This window comes from Oncorhynchus mykiss, chromosome 27, assembly GCF_057628025.1.
Source record: "Oncorhynchus mykiss isolate SJ-2025 chromosome 27, ASM5762802v1, whole genome shotgun sequence".
NCBI lineage: Eukaryota > Metazoa > Chordata > Actinopteri > Salmoniformes > Salmonidae > Oncorhynchus > Oncorhynchus mykiss.
Genome location: NC_143048.1, coordinates 51,324,673 through 51,347,717, shown reverse-complemented (window position 1 = coordinate 51,347,717; position 23,045 = coordinate 51,324,673). Strand labels below are relative to the sequence as shown.

Sequence of the window (23,045 nt, the reverse complement as noted above, 5' to 3'; positions counted from 1 at the left end):
TCTATAATATTTCAACTGGACAATAACGTTGTCAATATAAAAGGTAAACAAGAAATGCACATGCGCCAGAAAAAACTCTGCATCACGTTAGGGTCCACTCGTTCAGACTGGTCTTACTCCTTCATTTATAAGAATACAAGCCTGAAACGATTTCTAAAGACTGTTTACATCTAGTGGAAGGCATAGGAATTGCAAATGGAGTCCTGAGTCAATGGATACTGTAATGGCATTGAATAGAAAAAATAGAAAAAAAACAACTTCCTGAATGGATTTTTCTCAGATTTCTGCCTGTTAAAACAGTTTTGTTATACTCACAGACACTATTTTAACAGTTTTGGAAACGTTCAAGTGTTTTCTATCCAAATCTACCAGGTATATCATATCTTCTGCGCCCGAGTAGCAGGCCGTTTAATTTGGACATGCTTTTCATCCAAAATTCCGAATGCTGCCCCCTACCCTAGAGAGGTTAAAGAGCAGCAGTAAATAACAATGGTGGTGCTAAATACAGGGGGGGGGGGTACTGGTACAGAGTCAATGTGGAGGCTATATACAGGGTGTACCGGTACAGAGTTAATGTGGAGGCTATATACAGGGGATACCGGTACAGAGTCAATGTGGAGGCTATATACAGGGTGTTACGGTACAGAGTCAATGTGGAGGCTATATACAGGGTGTTATGGTACAGAGTCAACGTGTAGGCTATATACAGGGGCTGCCGGTACAGATTTAATGTGGAGGCTATATACAGGGTGTTACGGTATAGAGTCAATGTGGAGGCTATATACAGGGGGTACCGGTACAGAGTCAATGTGGAGGCTATATACAGGGGGTACCGGTACAGAGTCAATGTGGAGGCTATATACAGGGGGTACCGGTACAGAGTCAATGTGGAGGCTATATACAGGGGGTACCGGTACAGAGTCAATGTGGAGGCTATATACAGGGGGTACCAGTACAGAGTCAATGTGGAGGCTATATACAGGGTCTACCAGTACCCGGTGTCGAGGGAATTGAGGTAATATGTAAATGTAGGGGTTATTATGAGTTATTAAAGTGCAAATAGTCTGGTTAGTCATTTGATTAACTGTTCAGGAGTCTTATGGCTTGGGGGTAGAAGCTGTTTAGAAGCCTCTTGGACCTTGACTTGGCGCTCTGGTGCCGCTTACCGTGTGGTGGCAGAGAGAACAGTCTATGACTAGGATGGCTGGAGTCAAGGGCCTTCCTCTGACACCACCTTGTATAGAGGTCAAGGATAGTAGGAAGCTTGGCCCCGGTGATGTACTGGGCCGTTCGCACTACCCTCTGTAGTGCCTTGCGGTCGGAGGCAGAGCAGTTGCCATACCAGGCAGTGATACAACCCGTCAGGATGCTCTCGATGTTGCAGCTGTAAAACATTTTGAGGAAATGAGGACCCATACCAAATCTTTTCAGTCTCCTGAGGGGGAATAGGTTTTGTCGTGTTCTTTTCACGACTCTCTTGGTGTGCTTGGACCATGTTAGTTTGTTGGTGATGTGGACACCAAGGAACTTGAAGCTCTCAACCTGCACCACAACAGCCCCGTCGATGAGAATGGGGGAGTGCTCGGTCCTCCTTTTCCTGTAGTCCACAATCATCTCCTTTTGTATTCATCATGTCAAGGGAGAGGTTGTTGTCCTCGCACCAGATCTCTGTCAGGTCTCTGACTTCCTCCCTATAGGCTGTATCATTGTTGTCGGTGATCATTCTTAGCACTGTTGTGTCATCAGCAAACTTAATGATGGTGTTGGAGTCGTGCCTGGCCGTGCAGTCATGGGTGAACAGGGAGTACAGGAGGAGACTGAGCACGCAACCCTGAGGGGCCCCCTTGTTGAGGATCAGCGTGGCAGATGTGTTGTTACCTACCCTTACCACATGGGGGTGGCCCATCAGGAAGTCCAGGATCCAGTTGCAGAGGGAGGTGTTTAGTCCCAGGGTCCTTAGCTTAGTGATGAGCTTTGAGGGCACTAAGGTGTTGAACGCTAAGCTATAGTGCAGTATAGATTGCAGTATAGATTGCATCATCTGTGGACCTGTTGGTGCGGTATGCCAATTGGAATGGGTCTAGGTTTCCACGTTAGAGTCCCGTACCTTGAAAGCGGCAGCTTCAGCCTTTAGCTTAGTGTGGATGTTGTGGGAATGACTTCATCGATCCTCTTAATGATGAAGCCAGTGACTGATGTGCTGTACTCCTCAATGCCATCGGAAGAATCCCGGAACATATTCCAGTCTGTGATAGCAAAACAGTCATCTGACCACTTTTTTATAGACTGAGTTGCAGGTGGTTCCTGCTTTAATCTTTGTTTGTAAGCAGGAATCAGGAGGATAGAATTATGGTCAGATATGGCAAATGGAGGGAGAGCTTTGTATGCGTCTCTGTGTGTGGTGTAAAGGTGGTAGAGATTTTTTTTCCCCCTCTGGTTGCACATTTAACATGCTGATAGAAATGTGGTAAAACTAGATAGTCTGGTCTACAGCTTATCATGAGCTACTCTACCTCAGGTAATCAAAACCTTGAGACTTCCTGAGATATCATGCACCATCTGTTGTTTACAAAAATGCATAGGCCCCCGCCCCATGTCTTACCAGAGGCTGCTGTTCTTTCATGCCGATAGAGTGTATAAACCCGCCAGTCATTTGTTTTCGATCAAATGTAGTGTGACAGAAACACAGTTGACAGGGAGGGGACTGTGTGCTACAGCAGCCTACATTTCATCTTCAGATGTAGAGTTTGAACACTTGATCTTTCCTTAATATGTCTGAACTGCAGAATAAAGACAATTCCACATGGCACCCTATTCCTTATTTAGTGCACTGGGTCCTGGTCAAAACTAGTGCTCTGCATAGGGCTGATATACATAAGAGGGCTGATATAAATACTATGCTGCCAGTCTCTGTTGGCTAAGAGTTGAGGAGAGACTGACTGCATCACTTCTTCTTTTTATAAGAAACATTCATGTGTTGAAAATCCCAAACTGTTTGCATAGTCAACTTACACACAGTTCTGACACACACACTTACCCCATCAGACATGCCACCAGGGGTCTTTTCACAGTCCCCAAATCCAGAAAGTGTACAGTATTATACTGAGCCATTACTGCATGGAACTCCCTTCTTCTTCCTTCCATCTCATATTGCTCAAATAAACAGCAAACCTGGTTTCCAAAAAACAGATAAAGCAACACCTCACAGCACAACGCCTCTCCCCTATTGGACCTAGATAGTTTATGTGTATCTATCGATATGTAGGCTACATGTGCCTTCTTTTAAATGTATGTAGTTCTATCCTGGAGCTGTTCTTGTCTATTAATGTTCTGTATTATCTGTCATGTGTCATGTTCTGTGTGGACTCCAGGAAGAGTAGCTGCTGCTTTTGCAACAGCTAATGGGTATCCTTATAAAATACCAAAATATGGTTTCATTTGGGCCACTGACCCAGGTCTCACATCCCGGTACAGTATGTGGCTGTAAGGCATAATTACCCAACACTTCCAGTAACCTGGTAAACAGTACCGAGTGATGGCTGTTAGTATTTTAAGAGCAAACTACAGCCTAAACCTGCCCTGAGTCTCAACTGTCATCAGGGTCATATTCATTAGAGCAAAACGTAGCAAAATGTTTTACAACGGAACGTGGAATCAAGTGCTTCTTATTGGGCACATAAGTAATCCCTCCCTGTTTTAGCCTGTTTTCTTCTGTTTGGTGCCTGGTGAAAAAACAGTGCCGTGAAAAAGAGTTTGACCCCTTTCTGATTTTCTCTGTTTGTGCACATTTTTGATATTTAATGTCAACACATTTTCAACCAAAACCTAATATTAGATAAAGGGAACCTGAGTTTAAAAAAATATATTTTATTTATTTTATTAACAAAGTTATGCAACACCCAATGCCCCTGTGTGAAAAAGTAATTGGTCCCTTAAACTCAATAACTAGTTGTACCACCTTTAGCTGCGATGACTCCAACCAAACACTTCCTGTAGTTGTTGATCAGTATCTCACATCGCTGTGGAGGAATTCTGGCCCACTCTTCCATGCGGAACTGCTTTAACTCAGTGACATTTGTGAGTTTTCAAGCATGAACTGCTCGTTTCAGGTCCTGCCACAACATCTCTCCTGGTATTAGGTCTGGACTTTGACTAGGCCATTCCAAAACTTCAAATGTGTTGCTTTTTAACCATTTTCTTGTAGACTTGATTGTGTGTTTTGGATCATTGTCTTGCTGCATGACCCAGCAGGGCTTCAGCTCACAGACGGATGGGCCTGACATTCTCCTGTACAATTATCTGATACAGAGCAGAATTCATGGTTCCTTCTATTAAAGCTAGTCGTGCAGGTCCTGAGGCAGCAAAACATCCCCAAACCATCACACTACCACCACTGTGCTTGACAAAACATCCCCAAACCATCACACTACCACCACTGTGCTTGACAAAACATCCCCAAACCATCACACTAACACCACTGTGCTTGACAAAACATCCCCAAACCATCACACTACCACCACTGTGCTTGACAAAACATCCCCAAACCATCACACTACCACCACTGTGCTTGACAAAACATCCCCAAACCATCACACTACCAACACTGTGCTTGACAAAACATCCCCAAACCATCACACTACCACCACTGTGCTTGACAAAACATCCCCAAACCATCACACTACCACCACCGTGCTTGACAAAACATCCCCAAACCATCACACTACCACCACTGTGCTTGACAAAACATCCCCAAACCATCACACTACCATCACTGTGCTTGACTGTTGGTATGAGGTTGTTAGTGTGAAATGCAGTGTTTGGTTTCTGCCCGTCATAATGGGACCTATGTTGTGTGTAATTTGTAACATCAGGTTTCCTTTATCTAATATTAGGTTTTGGTTGAAGATCTGATAACATTCAGTATCAAAAATATACAAAAGTAGAGAAAATTTGGAAGGGGGGAAAATACTTTTTCACAGCGCTGTAACCCAGGTTCTGTGGAAATGTAACAAGCTGGTACCAGGCTTTGAAAAGGTAAGGCCGATGGTAGGTATTGCAATTGTCTTTAAAATCTGAGAAATGTAAATTATGTTCTCTCTGCTTGGTAGAATAGCAATGCAAATCAGAATTCAGTTAATTTGCATCTTGATGTTTGACATGACTCTCAAAACATCATCACAACTTAATTTCCATGAGATGATGAGGCTTAGCCTGTTGTTATGTCTCATGTGAAGGCTGACCTTAGTAATGGTTAGCCTGTTGTTTTGTCTCATGTGAAGGCTGACCTTAGTAATGGTTAGCCCGTTGTTATGTCTCATGTGAAGGCTGACCTTAGTAATGGTTAGCCTGTTGTTTTGTCTCATGTGAAGGCTGACCTTAGTAATGGTTAGCCTGTTGTTATGTCTCATGTGAAGGCTGACCTTAGTAATGGTTAGCCTGTTGTTATGTCTCATGTGAAGGCTGACCTTAGTAATGGTTAGCCTGTTGTTTTGTCTCATGTGAAGGCTGACCTTAGTAATGGTTGTTTACAATCCGCCTGTTGACAGATATAACACAGACTCAAGTCTCTTCATACAAACAATCAACCTTTACAAGCAATTTGCACGTTATGGTGGAAAAACCTGCTTCACTTGGATTGCCACTGAATTGTAGACTTGGGTGGGCATCCCAAATTTCACACTCTTTACTAAATGGTGCACTACTTTTAACCAGAGCCCTGTGGAATAGCTTGCGATTTGGGACGCACCTACACAGATTGTTGATTGCAGAATCGTAATGTGATTGGTCACTTGAGTAGAGGAGCCGTGTCTTGTGTCCTTATACATGATTTAATCGTAGCTTTATGTAGATATTACTAATCTACATATTGATTCAAATTTGTTTTCTTAAATTCCAATCCCTCAAATGGTCAACCAACTAACAGTGAAACAGTATTTATTGTGTCAGCATGTAGATGTATTGTGTGTGTTTTCCATTCGGCCTGTGTATTGTATAGGAGTTCAACCATTCTGCTACTAGTGCTGGTCCTTCTAAGGAATGGAACAACATTGATAGACCCTAACTGGGCCCTAACTGGGCCCTAACTGGGCCTTAACTGGACCCTAACTGGGCCTTAACTGGGCCTTAACTGGACCCTAACTGGGCCTTAACTGGACCCTAACTGGGCCTTAACTGGACCCTAACTGGGCCTTAACTGGGCCCTAACTGGGCCTTAACTGGGCCCTAACTGGGCCCTAACTGGGCCCTGACTGGGCCTTAACTGGGCCTTAACTGGACCCTAACTGGGCCTTAACTGGGCCTTAACTGGGCCCTAACTGGGCCTTAACTGGGCCCTAACTGGGCCTTAACTGGGCCCTAACTGGGCCTTAACTGGGCCTTAACTGGACCCTAACTGGGCCTTAACTGGGCCCTAACTGGGCCCTAACTGGGCCTTAACTGGGCCCTAACTGGGCACTAACTGTAATACAGAACATGTAATAAGACTTGGGATGTCTAAGAACCGGCCTTACACATCCCTATTCCATGTATAGGAACCCTAGTATAGGAACCCTATTATCTGTATAGGAACCCTATTCCATGTATAGGAACCCTATTCCCTGTATAGGAACCCTGTTCCCTGTGTATAGGAACCCTATTCTCTGTATAGGTTGTAATTTGGGACACACTCAAGGAAGCAGTCCTTAGAAAGTGTCCTTAGAAAGTAACTAGGGGTGTCCTTAGAAAGTAACTAGGGGTGTGTCCTTAGAAATCAAATCAAATCAAATCGTATTTGTCACATACACATGGTTAGCAGATTTAATGCGAGTGTAGCGAAATGCTTGTGCTTCTAGTTCCTACAATGCAGTAATAACCAACGAGTAATCTAAATAACAATTCCAAAACTACTACCTTATACACACAAGTGTAAGGGGATAAAGAATATGTACATAAAGATATATGAATGAGTGATGGTACAGAGCGGCATAGGCAAGATACAGTAGATGGTATTGAGTGCAGTAAATACATATGAGATGAGTATGTAAACAAAGTGGCATAGTTAAAGTGGCTAGTGATACATATTACATAAAGATGCAGTAGATGATATAGAGTACTGTATATACATATACATATGAGATGAAAAATGTAGGGTATGTAAACATTATATTAGGTAGCATTGTTTAAAGTGGCTAGTGATATATTTTACATCATTTCCCATCAATTCCCATTATTAAAGTGGCTGGAGTTGAGTCAGTGTGTTGGCAGAAGCCACTCAATGTTAGTGGTGGCTGTTTAACAGTCTGATGGCCTTGAGATAGAAGCTGTTTTTCAGTCTCTCGGTCCCAGCTTTGATGCACCTGTACTGACCTCGCCTTCTGGATGATAGCGGGGTGAACAGGCAGTGGCTCGGGTGGTTGTTGTCCTTGATGATCTTTATGGCCTTCCTGTGACATCGGGTGGTGTAGGTGTCGTGGAGGGCAGGTAGTTTGCCCCCGGTGATGCATTGTGCAGACCTCACTACCCTCTGGAGAGCCTTACGGTTGTGGGCGGAGCAGTTGACGTACCAGGCGGTGATACAGCCCGACAGGATGCTCTCGATTGTGCATCTGTAGAAGTTTGTGAGTGCTTTTGGTGACAAGCCGAATTTCTTCAGCCTCCTGAGGTTGAAGAGGCGCTGCTGCGCCTTCTTCACGATGCTGTCTGTGTGGGTGGACCAATTCAGTTTGTCTGTGATGTGTACGCCGAGGAACTTAAAACTTACTACCCTCTCCACTACTGTTCCACCAATGTGGATAGGGGAGTGTTCCCTCTGCTGTTTCCTGAAGTCCACAATCATCTCCTTAGTTTTGTTGATGTTGAGTGTGAGGTTATTTTCCTGACACCACACTCCGAGGGCCGTCGTGGGTGAACAGAGAGTACAGGAGAGGGCTCAGAATGCACCCTTGTGGGGCCCCAGTGTTGAGGATCAGCGGGGTGGAAATGTTGTTGCCTACCCTCACCACCTGGGGGCGGTCCGTCAGGAAGTCCAGTACCCAGTTGCACAGGGCGGGGTCGAGACCCAGGGTCTCGAGCTTGATGACGAGCTTGGAGGGCACTATGGTGTTAAATGCAGAGCTGTAGTCGAATGAACAGCATTCTCACATAGGTATTCCTCTTGTCCAGATGGGTTAAGGCAGTGTGCAGTGTGGTTGAGATTGCATCGTCTGTGGACCTATTTGGGCGGTAAGCAAATTGGAGTGGGTCTAGGGTGTCAGGTAGGGTGGAGGTGATATGGTCCTTGACTAGTCTCTCAAAGCACTTCATGATGACGGAAGTGAGTGCTACGGGGCGGTAGTCGTTTAGCTCAGTTACCTTAGCTTTCTCTGGTGAACAGGAACAATGGTGGCCCTCTTGAAGGGTGTGTCCTTAGAAAGTAAATAGGGGTGTGTTCTTAGAATGTAACTAGGGGTGTGTTCTTAGAATGTAACTAGGGGTGTGTCCTTAGAAAGTAACCAGGGGGGTGTCCTTAGAAAGTAAATAGGGGTGTGTCCTTAGAATGTAACCAGGGGTGTGTCCTTAGAATGTAACCAGGGGTGTGTCCTTAGAAATAACTAGGGGTGTGTCATTACAAAGTAACTAGGGGTGTGTCCTTCGAAAGTAACCAGGGGTGTGTCCTTAGAAAGTAACTAGGGGTGTGTCCTTAGAAAGTAACTAGGGGTGTGTCCTTAGAAAGTAACTAGGGGTGTGTCCTTAGAAAGTAACTAGGGGTGTGTCCTTAGAAAGTAACTAGGGGTGTGTCCTTAGAAAGTAACCAGGGGTGTGTCCTTAGAAAGTAACCAGGGGTGTGTCCTTAGAAAGTAACCAGGGGTGTGTCCTTAGAAACTGTTGTAGCCCAATTTTTCAGTTTTTGATTTGTTAAAAAAGTTTGAAATATCCAATAAACGTTGTTCCACTTCATGATTGTGTCCCACTTGTTGTTGATTCTTCACAAAAAAATACAGTTTCATATCTTCATGTTTGAAACCTGAAATGTGGCAAAAGGTCGCAAAGTTCAAGGGGGCCGAATACTTTCGCAAGGCACTGTAGTTATTGATGACCCAGACCCTCAGTAGAACAGTGAACTGTGTTTGTTATTGATGACACAGACCCAGACCCTCAGTAGAACAGTAAACTGTGTTAGTTATTGATGACACAGACCCTCAGTTGAACAGTAAAACTGTGTTAGTTATTGATGACACAGACCCTCAGTTGAACAGTAAACTGTGTTAGTTATTAAAGACACAGACCCTCAGTAGAACAGTATACTGTGTTAGTTATTGATGACCCAGACCCAGACCCTCAGTAGAACAGTAAACTGTGTTAGTTATTGATGACCCAGACCCTCAGTAGAACAGTAAACTGTGTTAGTTATTGATGACCCAGACCCTCAGTAGAACAGTATACTGTGTTAGTTATTGATGACCCAGACACAGACCCTCAGTATAACAGTAAACTGTGTTAGTTATTGATGACCCAGACCCTCAGTAGAACAGTAAACTGTGTTAGTTATTGATGACCCAGACCCTCAGTAGAACAGTAAACTGTGTTAGTTATTGATGACCCAGACACAGACCCTCAGTATAACAGTAAACTGTGTTAGTTGTTGATGACCCAGACCCTCAGTAGAACAGTATACTGTGTTAGTTATTGATGACCCAGACACAGACCCTCAGTATAACAGTAAACTGTGTTAGTTGTTGATGACCCAGACCCTCAGTAGAACAGTATACTGTGTTAGTTATTGATGACCCAGACCCTCAGTAGAACAGTGAACTGTGTTAGTTATTGATGACCCAGACCCTCAGTAGAACAGTATACTGTGTTAGTTATTGATGACCCAGACCCTCAGTAGAACAGTAAACTGTGTTAGTTATTGATGACACAGACCCTCAGTAGAACAGTATACTGTGTTAGTTATTGATGACACAGACCCTCAGTAGAACAGTATACTGTGTTAGTTATTGATGACCCAGACAGAGACCCTCAGTAGAACAGTATACTGTGTTAGTTATTGATGACCCAGACCCTCAGTAGAACAGTGAACTGTGTTAGTTATTGATGACCCAGACACAGACCCTCAGTAGAACAGTATACTGTGTTAGTTATTGATGACCCAGACACAGACCCTCAATAGAACAGTATACTGTGTTAGTTATTGATGACCCAGACACAGACCCTAAGTAGAACAGTATACTGTGTTAGTTATTGATGACCCAGACACAGACCCTCAGTAGAACAGTATACTGTGTTAGTTATTGATGACACAGACCCTCAGTAGAACAGTGAACTGTGTTAGTTATTGATGACCCAGACACAGACCCTCAGTATAACAGTAAACTGTGTTAGTTATTGATGACCCAGACACAGACCCTCAGTAGAACAGTATACTGTGTTAGTTATTGATGACCCAGACCCTCAGTAGAACAGTAAAACCGTGTTAGTTATTGATGACCCAGACACAGACCCTCAGTAGAACAGTAAACTGTGTTAGTTATTGATGATCCAGACCCTCAGTAGAACAGTATACTGTGTTAGTTATTGATGACCCAGACACAAACCCTCAGTAGAACAGTATACTGTGTTAGTTATTGATGACCCAGACACAGACCCTCAGTAGAACAGTAAACTGTGTTAGTTATTGATGACCCAGACCCTCAGTAGAACAGTAAACTGTGTTAGTTATTGATGACCCAGACACAGACCCTCAGTATAACAGTAAACTGTGTTAGTTATTGATGACCCAGACCCTCAGTAGAACAGTAAAATGTGTTAGTTATTGATGATCCAGACCCTCAGTAGAACAGTATACTGTGTTAGTTATTGATGACCCAGACACAGACCCTCAGTAGAACAGTATACTGTGTTAGTTATTGATGACACAGACCCTCAGTAGAACAGTATACTGTGTTAGTTATTGATGACCCAGACCCTCAGTAGAACAGTAAACTGTGTTAGTTATTGATGACCCAGACACAGACCCTCAGTATAACAGTAAACTGTGTTAGTTATTGATGATCCAGACCCTCGGTAGAACAGTAAACTGTGTTAGTTATTGATGACCCAGACCCTCAGTAGAACAGTATACTGTGTTAGTGATTGATGACCCAGACACAGACCCTCCGTATAACAGTAAACTGTGTTAGTTATTGATGACACAGACCCTCAGTAGAACAGTAAACTGTGTTAGTTATTGATGACCCAGACCCTCAGTAGAACAGTGAACTGTGTTAGTTATTGATGATCCAGACCCTCAGTAGAACAGTAAACTGTGTTAGTTATTGATGACCCAGACACAGACCCTCAGTAGAACAGTATACTGTGTTAGTTATTGATGACCCAGACACAGACCCTCAGTAGAACTGTATACTGTGTTAGTTTTTGATGACCCAGACACTCAGTAGAACAGTAAACTGTGTTAGTTATTGACGACACAGACCCTCAGTAGAACAGTAAAACCGTGTTAGTTATTGATGACACAGACACAGACCCTCAGTAGAACAGTATACTGTGTTAGTTATTGATGACCCAGACCCTCAGTAGAACAGTAAACTGTGTTAGTTATTGATGACCCAGACCCTCAGTAGAACAGTATACTGTGTTAGTTATTGATGATCCAGACCCTCAGTAGAACAGTATACTGTGTTAGTTATTGATGACCCAGACCCTCAGTAGAACAGTAAACTGTGTTAGTTATTGATGACCCAGACCCTCAGTAGAACAGTAAACTGTGTTAGTTATTGATGACCCAGACCCTCAGTAGAACAGTATACTGTGTTAGTTATTGATGACCCAGACACAGACCCTCAGTAGAACAGTATACTGTGCTAGTTATTGATGACCCAGACACAGACCCTCAGTAGAACAGTGAACTGTGTTAGTTATTGATGACACAGACCCTCAGTAGAACAGTAAACTGTGTTAGTTATTGATGACACAGACTCTCAGTAGAACAGTAAAATGTGTTAGTTATTGATGATCCAGACCCTCAGTAGAACAGTATACTGTGTTAGTTATTGATGACACAGACACAGACCCTCAGTAGAACAGTATACTGTGTTAGTTATTGATGACACAGACACAGACCCTCAGTAGAACAGTAAACTGTGTTAGTTATTGATGACCCAGACACAGACCCTCAGTAGAACAGTGAACTGTGTTAGTTATTGATGACACAGACCCTCAGTAGAACAGTAAACTGTGTTAGTTATTGATGACCCAGACACAGACCCTCAGTAGAACAGTATACTGTGTTAGTTATTGATGAACCAGACCCTCAGTAGAACAGTATACTGTGTTAGTTATTGATGATCCAGACCCTCAGTAGAACAGTAAACTGTGTTAGTTATTGATGACCCAGACACAGACCCTCAGTAGAACAGTAAACTGTGTTAGTTATTGATGACACAGACCCTCAGTAGAACAGTAAACTGTGTTAGTTATTGATGACACAGACCCTCAGTAGAACAGTAAACTGTGTTAGTTATTGATGACACAGACCCTCAGTAGAACAGTAAACTGTGTTAGTTATTGATGACCCAGACCCTCAGTAGAACAGTATACTGTGTTAGTTATTGATGAACCAGACACAGACCCTCAGTAGAACAGTATACTGTGTTAGTTATTGATGACCCAGACCCTCAGTAGAACAGTAAACTGTGTTAGTTATTGATGACCCAGACCCTCAGTAGAACAGTATACTGTGTTAGTTATTGATGATCCAGACCCTCAGTAGAACAGTATACTGTGTTAGTTATTGATGACCCAGACCCTCAGTAGAACAGTAAACTGTGTTAGTTATTGATGACCCAGACCCTCAGTAGAACAGTAAACTGTGTTAGTTATTGATGACCCAGACCCTCAGTAGAACAGTATACTGTGTTAGTTATTGATGACCCAGACACAGACCCTCAGTAGAACAGTATACTGTGCTAGTTATTGATGACCCAGACACAGACCCTCAGTAGAACAGTGAACTGTGTTAGTTATTGATGACACAGACCCTCAGTAGAACAGTAAACTGTGTTAGTTATTGATGACCCAGACTCTCAGTAGAACAGTAAAATGTGTTAGTTATTGATGATCCAGACCCTCAGTAGAACAGTATACTGTGTTAGTTATTGATGATCCAGTCCCTCAGTAGAACAGTATACTGTGTTTGTCACGCCCTGACCATAGTTTACTTTGTATTTTCTATGTTTTGATTGGTCAGGGTGTGATCTGAGTGGGCATTCTATGTTTCATGTCTTGTTTGTCTATTTCTATGTTCAGCCTGATATGGTTCTCAGTCAGAGGCAGGTGTTCGTCATTGTCTCTGATTGGGAACCATATTTAGGTAGCCTGGGGTTCACTGTGTGTTGGTGGGTGATTGTTCCTGTCTATGTGTTTTCACCAGATAGGCTGTTTAGGTTTTCGTTACGTTCATCACGTTCTTTATTTTGTAGTGTTTGTATTGATTCGTGTTTTACGTTTGTTCATTAAAACATGGATCGCAATCTACACGCTGCATTTTGGTCCGACTCTCCTTCTCACCAAGAAAATCGTTACAGAATCACCCACCACCAACGGACCAAGCAGCGTGTCAACAGGCAGCAGCAGCAGCGTAAAGAGGAATGGACATGGGAGGACGTTTTGGATGGCAAGGGCTGTTACACTTGGGAGGAGATACTGGCTGGAAGAGATCGCCTCCCATGGGAACAGGTGGAGGCACTTAGGAGAGCAGAGGCAGCCGGAGAGAGGAGCCGGCGATATGAGGGAACACGGCTGGCAAGGAAGCCCGAGAGGCAGCCCCAAAAATTTCTTGGGGGGGGGCTAACAGGGAGTATGGCTACGCCAGGTAGGAGACCTGGGCAGACTCCCTGTGCTTACCGGGGGGCTAGAGAGACCGGACAGGCACCGTGTTATGCAGTGGTGCGCACGGTGTCTCCAGTGCGGGTGCATAGCCCGGTGCGGTATATTCCAGCTCCGCGTGTCGGCCGGGCTAGATTGAGCGTCGAGCCTAATGCCATGAAGCCGGCTCTACGCAGCTGGTCCCCAGTGCGTCTCCTTGGGCCGGTTTACATGGCACCAGCCTTGCGCTCGGTTTCTCCGGTTCGCCTGCATAGTCCAGTGCGGGCTATTCCACCTCGCCGCACTGGCAGGGCGACCGTGAGCATTCAACCAGGTAAGGTTGGGCAGGCTCGGTGCTCAAGAGCTCCAGTGCGCCTGCACGGTCCGGTTTTTCCAGTACCACCTCCACACCCCAGCCCTCCGGTAGCAGCTCCCCGCACCAGGCTTCCTGTGCGTGTCCTCGGCCCAGTACCACCAGTGCCAGCACCACGCATCAGGCCTACAGTGCGCCTCGCCTGTCCAGCGCTGCCAGAGCCTCCCTTCTCTTCAGCGCTGTCGGAGTCTCCCGCCTGTTTAGCGCTGTTAGAGCCTGCCTTCTCTACAGCGCTGCCGGAGTCTCCCGCCTGTTCAGAACTGCCAGTTAGCATAGAGCTGCCAGTTAGCATAGAGCTGCCAGTTAGCATAGAGCTGCCAGTTAGCTTAGAGCTGCCAGTTAGCAAGGAGCTGCCAGTCTGCAAGGAGCTGCCAGTCTGCAAGGAGCTGCCAGTCTGCATAGAGCTGCCAGTCTGCATGGAGCTGCCAGTCTGCAAGGAGCCGCCAGAGCTGCCAGTCTGCAAGGAGCCGCCAGAGCTGCCAGTCTGCAAGGAGCCGCCAGAGCTGCCAGTTAGCATGGAGCAGCCAGGGCCGCCAGTCAGCATGGAGCAGCCAGGGCCGCCAGTCAGCATGGAGCAGCCAGGGCCGCCAGTCAGCATGGAGCAGCCAGGGCCGCCAGTCAGCATGGAGCAGCCAGTCAGCATGGAGCAGCCAGTCAGCATGGAGCAGCCAGAGCAGCCAGTCAGCATGGAGCAGCCAGAGCTGCCAGTCAGCATGGAGCAGCCAGTCAGCATGGAGCAGCCAGAGCTGCCAGTCAGCATGGAGCAGCCAGTCAGCATGGAGCAGCCAGAGCTACCAGTCATCATGGAGCAGCGTGTCAACAGGCAGCAGCAGCAGCGTAAAGAGGAATGGACATGGGAGGACGTTTTGGATGGCAAGGGCTGTTACACTTGGGAGGAGATACTGGCTGGAAGAGATCGCCTCCCATGGGAACAGGTGGAGGCACTTAGGAGAGCAGAGGCAGCCGGAGAGAGGAGCCGGCGATATGAGGGAACACGGCTGGCAAGGAAGCCCGAGAGGCAGCCCCAAAAATTTCTTGGGGGGGGGCTAACAGGGAGTATGGCTACGCCAGGTAGGAGACCTGGGCAGACTCCCTGTGCTTACCGGGGGGCTAGAGAGACCGGACAGGCACCGTGTTATGCAGTGGTGCGCACGGTGTCTCCAGTGCGGGTGCATAGCCCGGTGCGGTATATTCCAGCTCCGCGTGTCGGCCGGGCTAGATTGAGCGTCGAGCCTAATGCCATGAAGCCGGCTCTACGCAGCTGGTCCCCAGTGCGTCTCCTTGGGCCGGTTTACATGGCACCAGCCTTGCGCTCGGTTTCTCCGGTTCGCCTGCATAGTCCAGTGCGGGCTATTCCACCTCGCCGCACTGGCAGGGCGACCGTGAGCATTCAACCAGGTAAGGTTGGGCAGGCTCGGTGCTCAAGAGCTCCAGTGCGCCTGCACGGTCCGGTTTTTCCAGTACCACCTCCACACCCCAGCCCTCCGGTAGCAGCTCCCCGCACCAGGCTTCCTGTGCGTGTCCTCGGCCCAGTACCACCAGTGCCAGCACCACGCATCAGGCCTACAGTGCGCCTCGCCTGTCCAGCGCTGCCAGAGCCTCCCTTCTCTTCAGCGCTGTCGGAGTCTCCCGCCTGTTTAGCGCTGTTAGAGCCTGCCTTCTCTACAGCGCTGCCGGAGTCTCCCGCCTGTTCAGAACTGCCAGTTAGCATAGAGCTGCCAGTTAGCATAGAGCTGCCAGTTAGCATAGAGCTGCCAGTTAGCTTAGAGCTGCCAGTTAGCAAGGAGCTGCCAGTCTGCAAGGAGCTGCCAGTCTGCAAGGAGCTGCCAGTCTGCATAGAGCTGCCAGTCTGCATGGAGCTGCCAGTCTGCAAGGAGCCGCCAGAGCTGCCAGTCTGCAAGGAGCCGCCAGAGCTGCCAGTCTGCAAGGAGCCGCCAGAGCTGCCAGTTAGCATGGAGCAGCCAGGGCCGCCAGTCAGCATGGAGCAGCCAGGGCCGCCAGTCAGCATGGAGCAGCCAGGGCCGCCAGTCAGCATGGAGCAGCCAGGGCCGCCAGTCAGCATGGAGCAGCCAGTCAGCATGGAGCAGCCAGTCAGCATGGAGCAGCCAGAGCAGCCAGTCAGCATGGAGCAGCCAGAGCTGCCAGTCAGCATGGAGCAGCCAGTCAGCATGGAGCAGCCAGAGCTGCCAGTCAGCATGGAGCAGCCAGTCAGCATGGAGCAGCCAGAGCTACCAGTCATCATGGAGCAGCCAGAGCAGTCTGCCAGCATGGAGCAGCCAGAGCTGTCAGTCAGCATGGAGCAGCCAGTCAGCATGGAGCAGCCAGAGCTACCAGTCATCATGGAGCAGCCAGAGCAGTCTGCCAGCATGGAGCAGCCAGAGCTGTCAGTCAGCATGGAGCAGCCAGAGCAGCCAGTCTGTGTCGACCAGTCTCTTCCAGATCTGCCAGTCGTCCAGACTCTTCCAGATCTGCCAGTCGTCCAGACTCTTCCAGATCTGCCAGTCGACCAGACTCTTCCAGATCTGCCAGTCGACCAGACTCTTCCAGATCTGCCCGTCGTCCAGACTCTTCCAGATCTGCCAGTCGTCCAGACTCTTCCAGATCTGCCAGTCGTCCAGACTCTTCCAGATCTGCCAGTCGTCCAGACTCTTCCAGATCTGCCAGTCGTCCAGACTCTTCCAGATCTGCCAGTCGACCAGACTCTTCCAGATCTGCCAGTCGACCAGACTCTTCCAGATCTGCCAGTCGACCAGACTCTTCCAGATCTGCCAGTCGGCCAGATTCTCCCAGATCTGCCAGTCGGCCAGATTCTCCCAGATCTGCCAGTCGGCCAGATTCTCCCAGATCTGCCAGTCGGCCAGATTCTCCCAGATCTGCCAGTCGTCCAGATTCTCCCAGATCCGCCAGTCAGCCAGGATCTTCCGGATCCGCCAGTCAGCCAGGATCTTCCGGATCCGCCAGTCAGCCAGGATCTTCCGGATCCGCCAGTCAGCCAGGATCTTCCAGAACCGCCAGCCAGCCAGGATCTGCCGGATCTAACCACCTGCCTGAGCTTCTTCTCAGTGCTGAGCTTCTTCTCAGTGCTGAGCTTCCTCTCAGGGCTGAGCTACCCATCTGTCCCGAGTTACCTCTGTCCCGAGCTGTCCCTCTGTCCCATGTTATCATTGTGGTGGGTAACCTATTTAGGGACGTTTAGGAGGGGGATTAAAACTGTCATGGAGTGGGGTCCACGTCCAGCGCCAGAGCCGCCACCGCGGACAGATGCCCACCCAGACCCTCCCCTATAGGTTCAGGTTTTGCGGCCGGAGTCCGCACCTTGGGGGGGGGGGTACTGTCACGCCCTGACCATAGTTTACTTTGTATTTTCTATGTTTTGATTGGTCAGGGTGTGATCTGAGTGGGCATTCTATGTTTCATGTCTTGTTTGTCTATTTCTATGTTCAGCCTGATATGGTTCTCAGTCAGAGGCAGGTGTTCGTCATTGTCTCTGATTGGGAACCATATTTAGGTAGCCTGGGGTTCACTGTGTGTTGGTGGGTGATTGTTCCTGTCTATGTGTTTTCACCAGATAGGCTGTTTAGGTTTTCGTTACGTTCATCACGTTCTTTATTTTGTAGTGTTTGTATTGATTCGTGTTTTACGTTTGTTCATTAAAACATGGATCGCAATCTACACGCTGCATTTTGGTCCGACTCTCCTTCTCACCAAGAAAATCGTTACAGTGTTAGTTATTGATGACACAGACACAGACGCTCAGTAGAACAGTATACTGTGTAATTTGACACATTTTGGGTCACTCACAGATGATAGATCGTTAGACAGTGATTTAAAAATGATAAGTGTCTGGAGGCTGGGTTATCGAGAGACATAACGCAACTCGTTAGAACAAGCTAAAAGGTGCAGAGAATTTGGGAAACTCACCCTGGTTGTATGATGCCACTATCTAACTGTGTATTATTGTAAACACCTGTAACTGTGTAGAATAGCATTGTAAATAACTTTCAATGTGTAGAATAGCATTGTAAATAACTAACTGTGTAGAATAGCATTGTAAATACCTGTAACTGTGTAGAATATTATTGTAAATAACTTTAAATGTGTAGAATATCATTGTAAATAACTAACTGTGTAGAATAGCATTGTAAATACCTGTAACTGTGTAGAATAGCAAATATTAATGCTGTTAACATTGTTGTTGTTTCCTGGTACAGATCTGGGATCCTTCAGTGGGAGGACGAGAGGAGGCGTGTCTGTAAGGGAAGGACAAGGAGTGGTGCTCATGTGTACCCCACCCCCTCATTCTCCAGGTAAGACCCTGACCCTTAACCCCTGACCCCTAACCCCTAACCCTCCTCATGTGTACCCCACCCCCTCATTCTCCAGGTAAGACCCTGACCCTTAACCCCTGACCCCTAACCCCTAACCCTCCTCATGTGTACCCCACCCCGTCATTCTCCAGGTAAGACCCTGACCCTTAACCCCTGACCCCTGACCCCTAACCCTCCTCATGTGGACCCCACCTCCTCATTCTCCAGGTAAGACCCTGACCCTTAACCCCTGACCCCTGACCCCTAACCCTCCTCATGTGTACCCCACCCCCTCATTCTCCAGGTAAGAGCCTGACCCTTAACCCCTGACCCCTGACCCTTCTCATGTGTACCCCACCCCCTCATTCACCAGGTAAGAGACCTTGACCCTTAACCCCTAACCCCTGACCCCTAACCCTCCTCATGTGTACCCCACCCCCTCATTCTCCAGGTAAGATCCTCAACCCCTAACCCCTAACCCCTAACCCTCCTCGTGTGTACCCCACCCCCTCATTCTCCAGGTAAGATCCTGACCCTTAACCCCTAACCCCTGACTCCTAACCCTCCTCATGTGTACCCCACCCCCTCATTCTCCAGGTAAGACCCTCAACCCCTAACCCTCCTCATGTGTACCTCTCCACCCCATTCTCCAGGTCAGATCCTGACCCTTAACCCCTGACCCCTGACCCCTAACCCTCCTCATGTGTACCCCACCCCCTCATTCTCCAGGTAAGACCCTCAACCCCTAACCTTCCTCACGTGTACTCCACCCCTCATTCTCCAGGTAAGATCCTAACCCCTAACCCTCCTCATGTGTACCCCTCCACCTCATTCTCCAGGTAAGATCCTAACCCCTAACCCTCCTCGTGTGTACCTCTCCACCTCATTCTCATCATATCTAGCACAACTATTAGGGCTAAACTGGAAAATGAGTGCATGCGTGTTGTTACGATATCTCTGGATCAATACTTTGTAAGCATCCTTTTTCTATTGTAGCTTAATGTATTGACCACAATAAGAACACGGATTAAATAAATTAACCAAATAGGAGTTCAATATTGTACTGCTCTGTACTTTCTCTCACTGAACCGTAACTGAGACTGGAGAAACATGAGCTGCACCTTAAGAACCCCTTAAGAGGGCCCGAGGATGGGTTCTACTAAGCTATATGGAATTGGGCCCGGAGATGGGTTCTACTAAGCTATGTGGAATTGGGCCCGGAGATGGGTTCTACTAAGCTATGTGAAATTGGGCCCGGGGATGGGTTCTACTAAGCTATGTGGAATTGGGCCCGTGGATGGGTTCTACTAATCTATGTGGAATTGGGCCCATGGATGGGTTCTACTAAGCTATGTGGAATTGGGCCCGGGGATGGGTTCTACTAAGCTATGAGGAATTGGGCCCGGGGATGGGTTCTACTAAGCTATATGGAATTGGGCCCGGAGATGGGTTCTACTAAGCTATATGGAATTGGGCCCGGGGATGGGTTCTACTAAGCTATATGGAATTGGGTCCGGGGATGGGTTCTACTAAGCTATGTGGAATTTGGCCCGGGGATGGGTTCTACTAAGCTATGTGGAATTGGGCCCGGGGGTGGGTTCTACTAAGCTATATGGAATTGGGCCCGGGGATGGGTTCTACTAAGCTATATGGAATTGGGCGCGGATGGGTTCTACTAAGCTATATGGAATTGGGCCCGGGGATGGGTTCTACTAAGCTATATGGAATTGGGCCCGGGGATGGGTTCTACTAAGCTATATGGAATTTGGCCCGGGGATGGGTTCTACTAAGCTATATGCAATTGGGCCCAGGTATGGGTTCTACTAAGCTATATGGAATTGGGCAGGGATGGGTTCTACTAAGCTATATGGAATTGGGCCCGGGGATGGGTTCTACTAGCTACATGGAATTGGGCCCGGGGATGGGTTCTACTAAGCTATATGCATTTGGGCCCGGGGATGGGTTCTACTAAGCTATATGGAATTGGGCCTGGGGATGGGTTCTACTAAGCTATAAGGAATTGGGCCCGGGTAGGGGTTCTACTAAGCTATAAGGAATTGGGCCTGGGGATGGGTTCTACTAAGCTATAAGGAATTGGGCCCGGGTAGGGGTTCTACTAAGCTATAAGGAATTGGGCCCAGGTATGGGTTCTACTAAGCTATATGGAATTGGGCCCGGGGATTAGTTCTACTAAGCTATATGGAATTGGGCCCGGGATGGGTTCTACTAAGCTATGTGGAATTGGGCCCAGGGATGGGTTCTACTAAGATATATGGAATTGGGCCCAGGGATGGGTTCTACTAAGATATATGGAATTGGGCCCGGGGATGGGTTCTACTAAGCTATATGGAATTGGGCCCAGGGATGGGTTCTACTAAGATATATGGAATTGGGCCCAGGGATGGGTTCTACTAAGATATATGGAATTGGGCCAGGGGATGGGTTCTACTAAGCTATATGGAATTGGGCCCAGGGATGGGTTCTACTAAGATATATGGAATTGGGCCCGGGGATGGGTTCTACTAAGCTATATGGAATTGGGCCCAGGGATGGGTTCTACTAAGCTATATGGAATTGGGCCCAGGGATGGGTTCTACTAAGATATATGGAATTGGGCCCAGGGATGGGTTCTACTAAGATATATGGAATTGGGCCCGGGGATGGGTTCTACTAAGCTATGTGGAATTGGGCCCGGGGATGGGTTCTACTAAGCTATGAGGAATTGGGCCCGGGGATGGGTTCTACTAAGCTATATGGAATTGGGCCCGGGGATGGGTTCTACTAAGCTATATGGAATTGGGCCTGGGGATGGGTTCTACTAAGCTATATGGAATTGGGCCCAGGGATGGGTTCTACTAAGATATATGGAATAGGGCCCGGGGAATAGTTCTACTAAGATATATGGAATTGGGCCCGGGGATGGGTTCTACTAAGATATATGGAATTGGGCCCAGGGATGGGTTCTACTAAGATATATGGAATTGGGCCCAGGGATGGGTTCTACTAAGATATATGGAATTGGGCCCGGGGATGGGTTCTACTAAGCTATGTGGAATTGGGCCCGGGGATGGGTTCTACTAAGCTATGAGGAATTGGGCCCGGGGATGGGTTCTACTAAGCTATATGGAATTGGGCCCGGGGATGGGTTCTACTAAGCTATATGGAATTGGGCCCGGGGATGGGTTCTACTAAGCTATATGGAATTGGGCCCAGGGATGGGTTCTACTAAGATATATGGAATTGGGCCCGGGGATTAGTTCTACTAAGATATATGGAATTGGGCCCGGGGATGGGTTCTACTAAGATATATGGAATTGGGCCCAGGGATGGGTTCTACTAAGATATATGGAATTGGGCCCAGGGATGGGTTCTACTAAGATATATGGAATTGGGCCCAGGGATGGGTTCTACTAAGATATATGGAATTGGGGCCAGGGATGGGTTCTACTAAGCTATATGGAATTGGGCCCGGGGATGGGTTCTACTAAGCTATATGGAATTGGAACCGGGGATGGGTTCTACTAAGATATATGGAATTGGGCCCAGGGATGGGTTCTACTAAGATATATGGAATTGGGCCCGGGGATTAGTTCTACTAAGATATATGGAATTGGGCCCAGGTATGGGTTCTACTAAGATATATGGAATAGTTTTTTGATACCAAGCATCATTTAGCTATTTGATTTGGAATTTTAGGACCCCTGTAGGTATACATATATTTATATATATTACTGCCCTTTATATATATATATATATATATATATATATATATATATACATACAGTGGGGCAAAAAAGTATTTAGTCAGCCACCAATTGTGCATGTTCTCCCACTTAAAAAGATGAGAGAGGCCTGTAATTTTCATCATAGGTACACTTCAACTACGACAGACAAAAATGAGAAAGAAAATCCAGAAAATCACATTGTAGGATTTTTAATGAATTTGTTTGCAAATTATGGTGGAAAATAAGTATTTGGTCACCTACAAACAAGCAACATTTCTGGCTCTCACAGACCTGTAACTTCTTCTTTAAGAGGCTCCTCTGTCCTCCACTCATTTCTTGTAATAATGGCACCTGTTTGAACTTGTTATTAGTATAAAAGACACCTGTCCACAACCTCAAACAGTCACACTCCAAACTCCACTATGGCCAAGACCAAAGAGCTGTCAAAGGACACCAGAAACTAAATTGTAGACCTGCACCAGGCTGGGAAGACTGAATCTGCAATATGTAAGCAGCTTGGTTTGAAGAAATCAACTGTGGGAAAATTATTAGGAAATGGAAGACATACAAGATCAGTGATAATCTCCCTCGATCTGGGGCTCCACGCAAGATCCCACACCGTGGGGTCAAAATTATCACAAGAACGGTGAGCAAAAATCCCAGAACCACACGGGGGGACCTAGTGAATGACCTGCAGAGAGCTGGGACCGAAGTAACAAAGCCTACCATTAGTTACACACTACACCGCCAGGGACTCAAATCCTGCAGTGCCAGACGTGTCCCCCTGCTTAAGCCAGTACATGTCCAGGCCCGTCTGAA

At 47.1% G+C, this 23,045-nt stretch overlaps 1 protein-coding gene across 1 annotated transcript in view; it reads left to right on the top strand.

Annotated features, from left to right (window-relative positions):
* Window positions 1-23,045, top strand: part of LOC110519322 (contactin-5) — a 533,080-nt gene that overhangs the window by 228,624 nt on the left and 281,411 nt on the right. Inside the window, exon 6 of the mRNA XM_036964829.2 lies at window positions 18,406-18,501. Within this exon, the coding sequence (XP_036820724.2) occupies window positions 18,406-18,501 (96 nt within the window). The remainder of the gene's footprint in view (window positions 1-18,405; window positions 18,502-23,045) is intronic.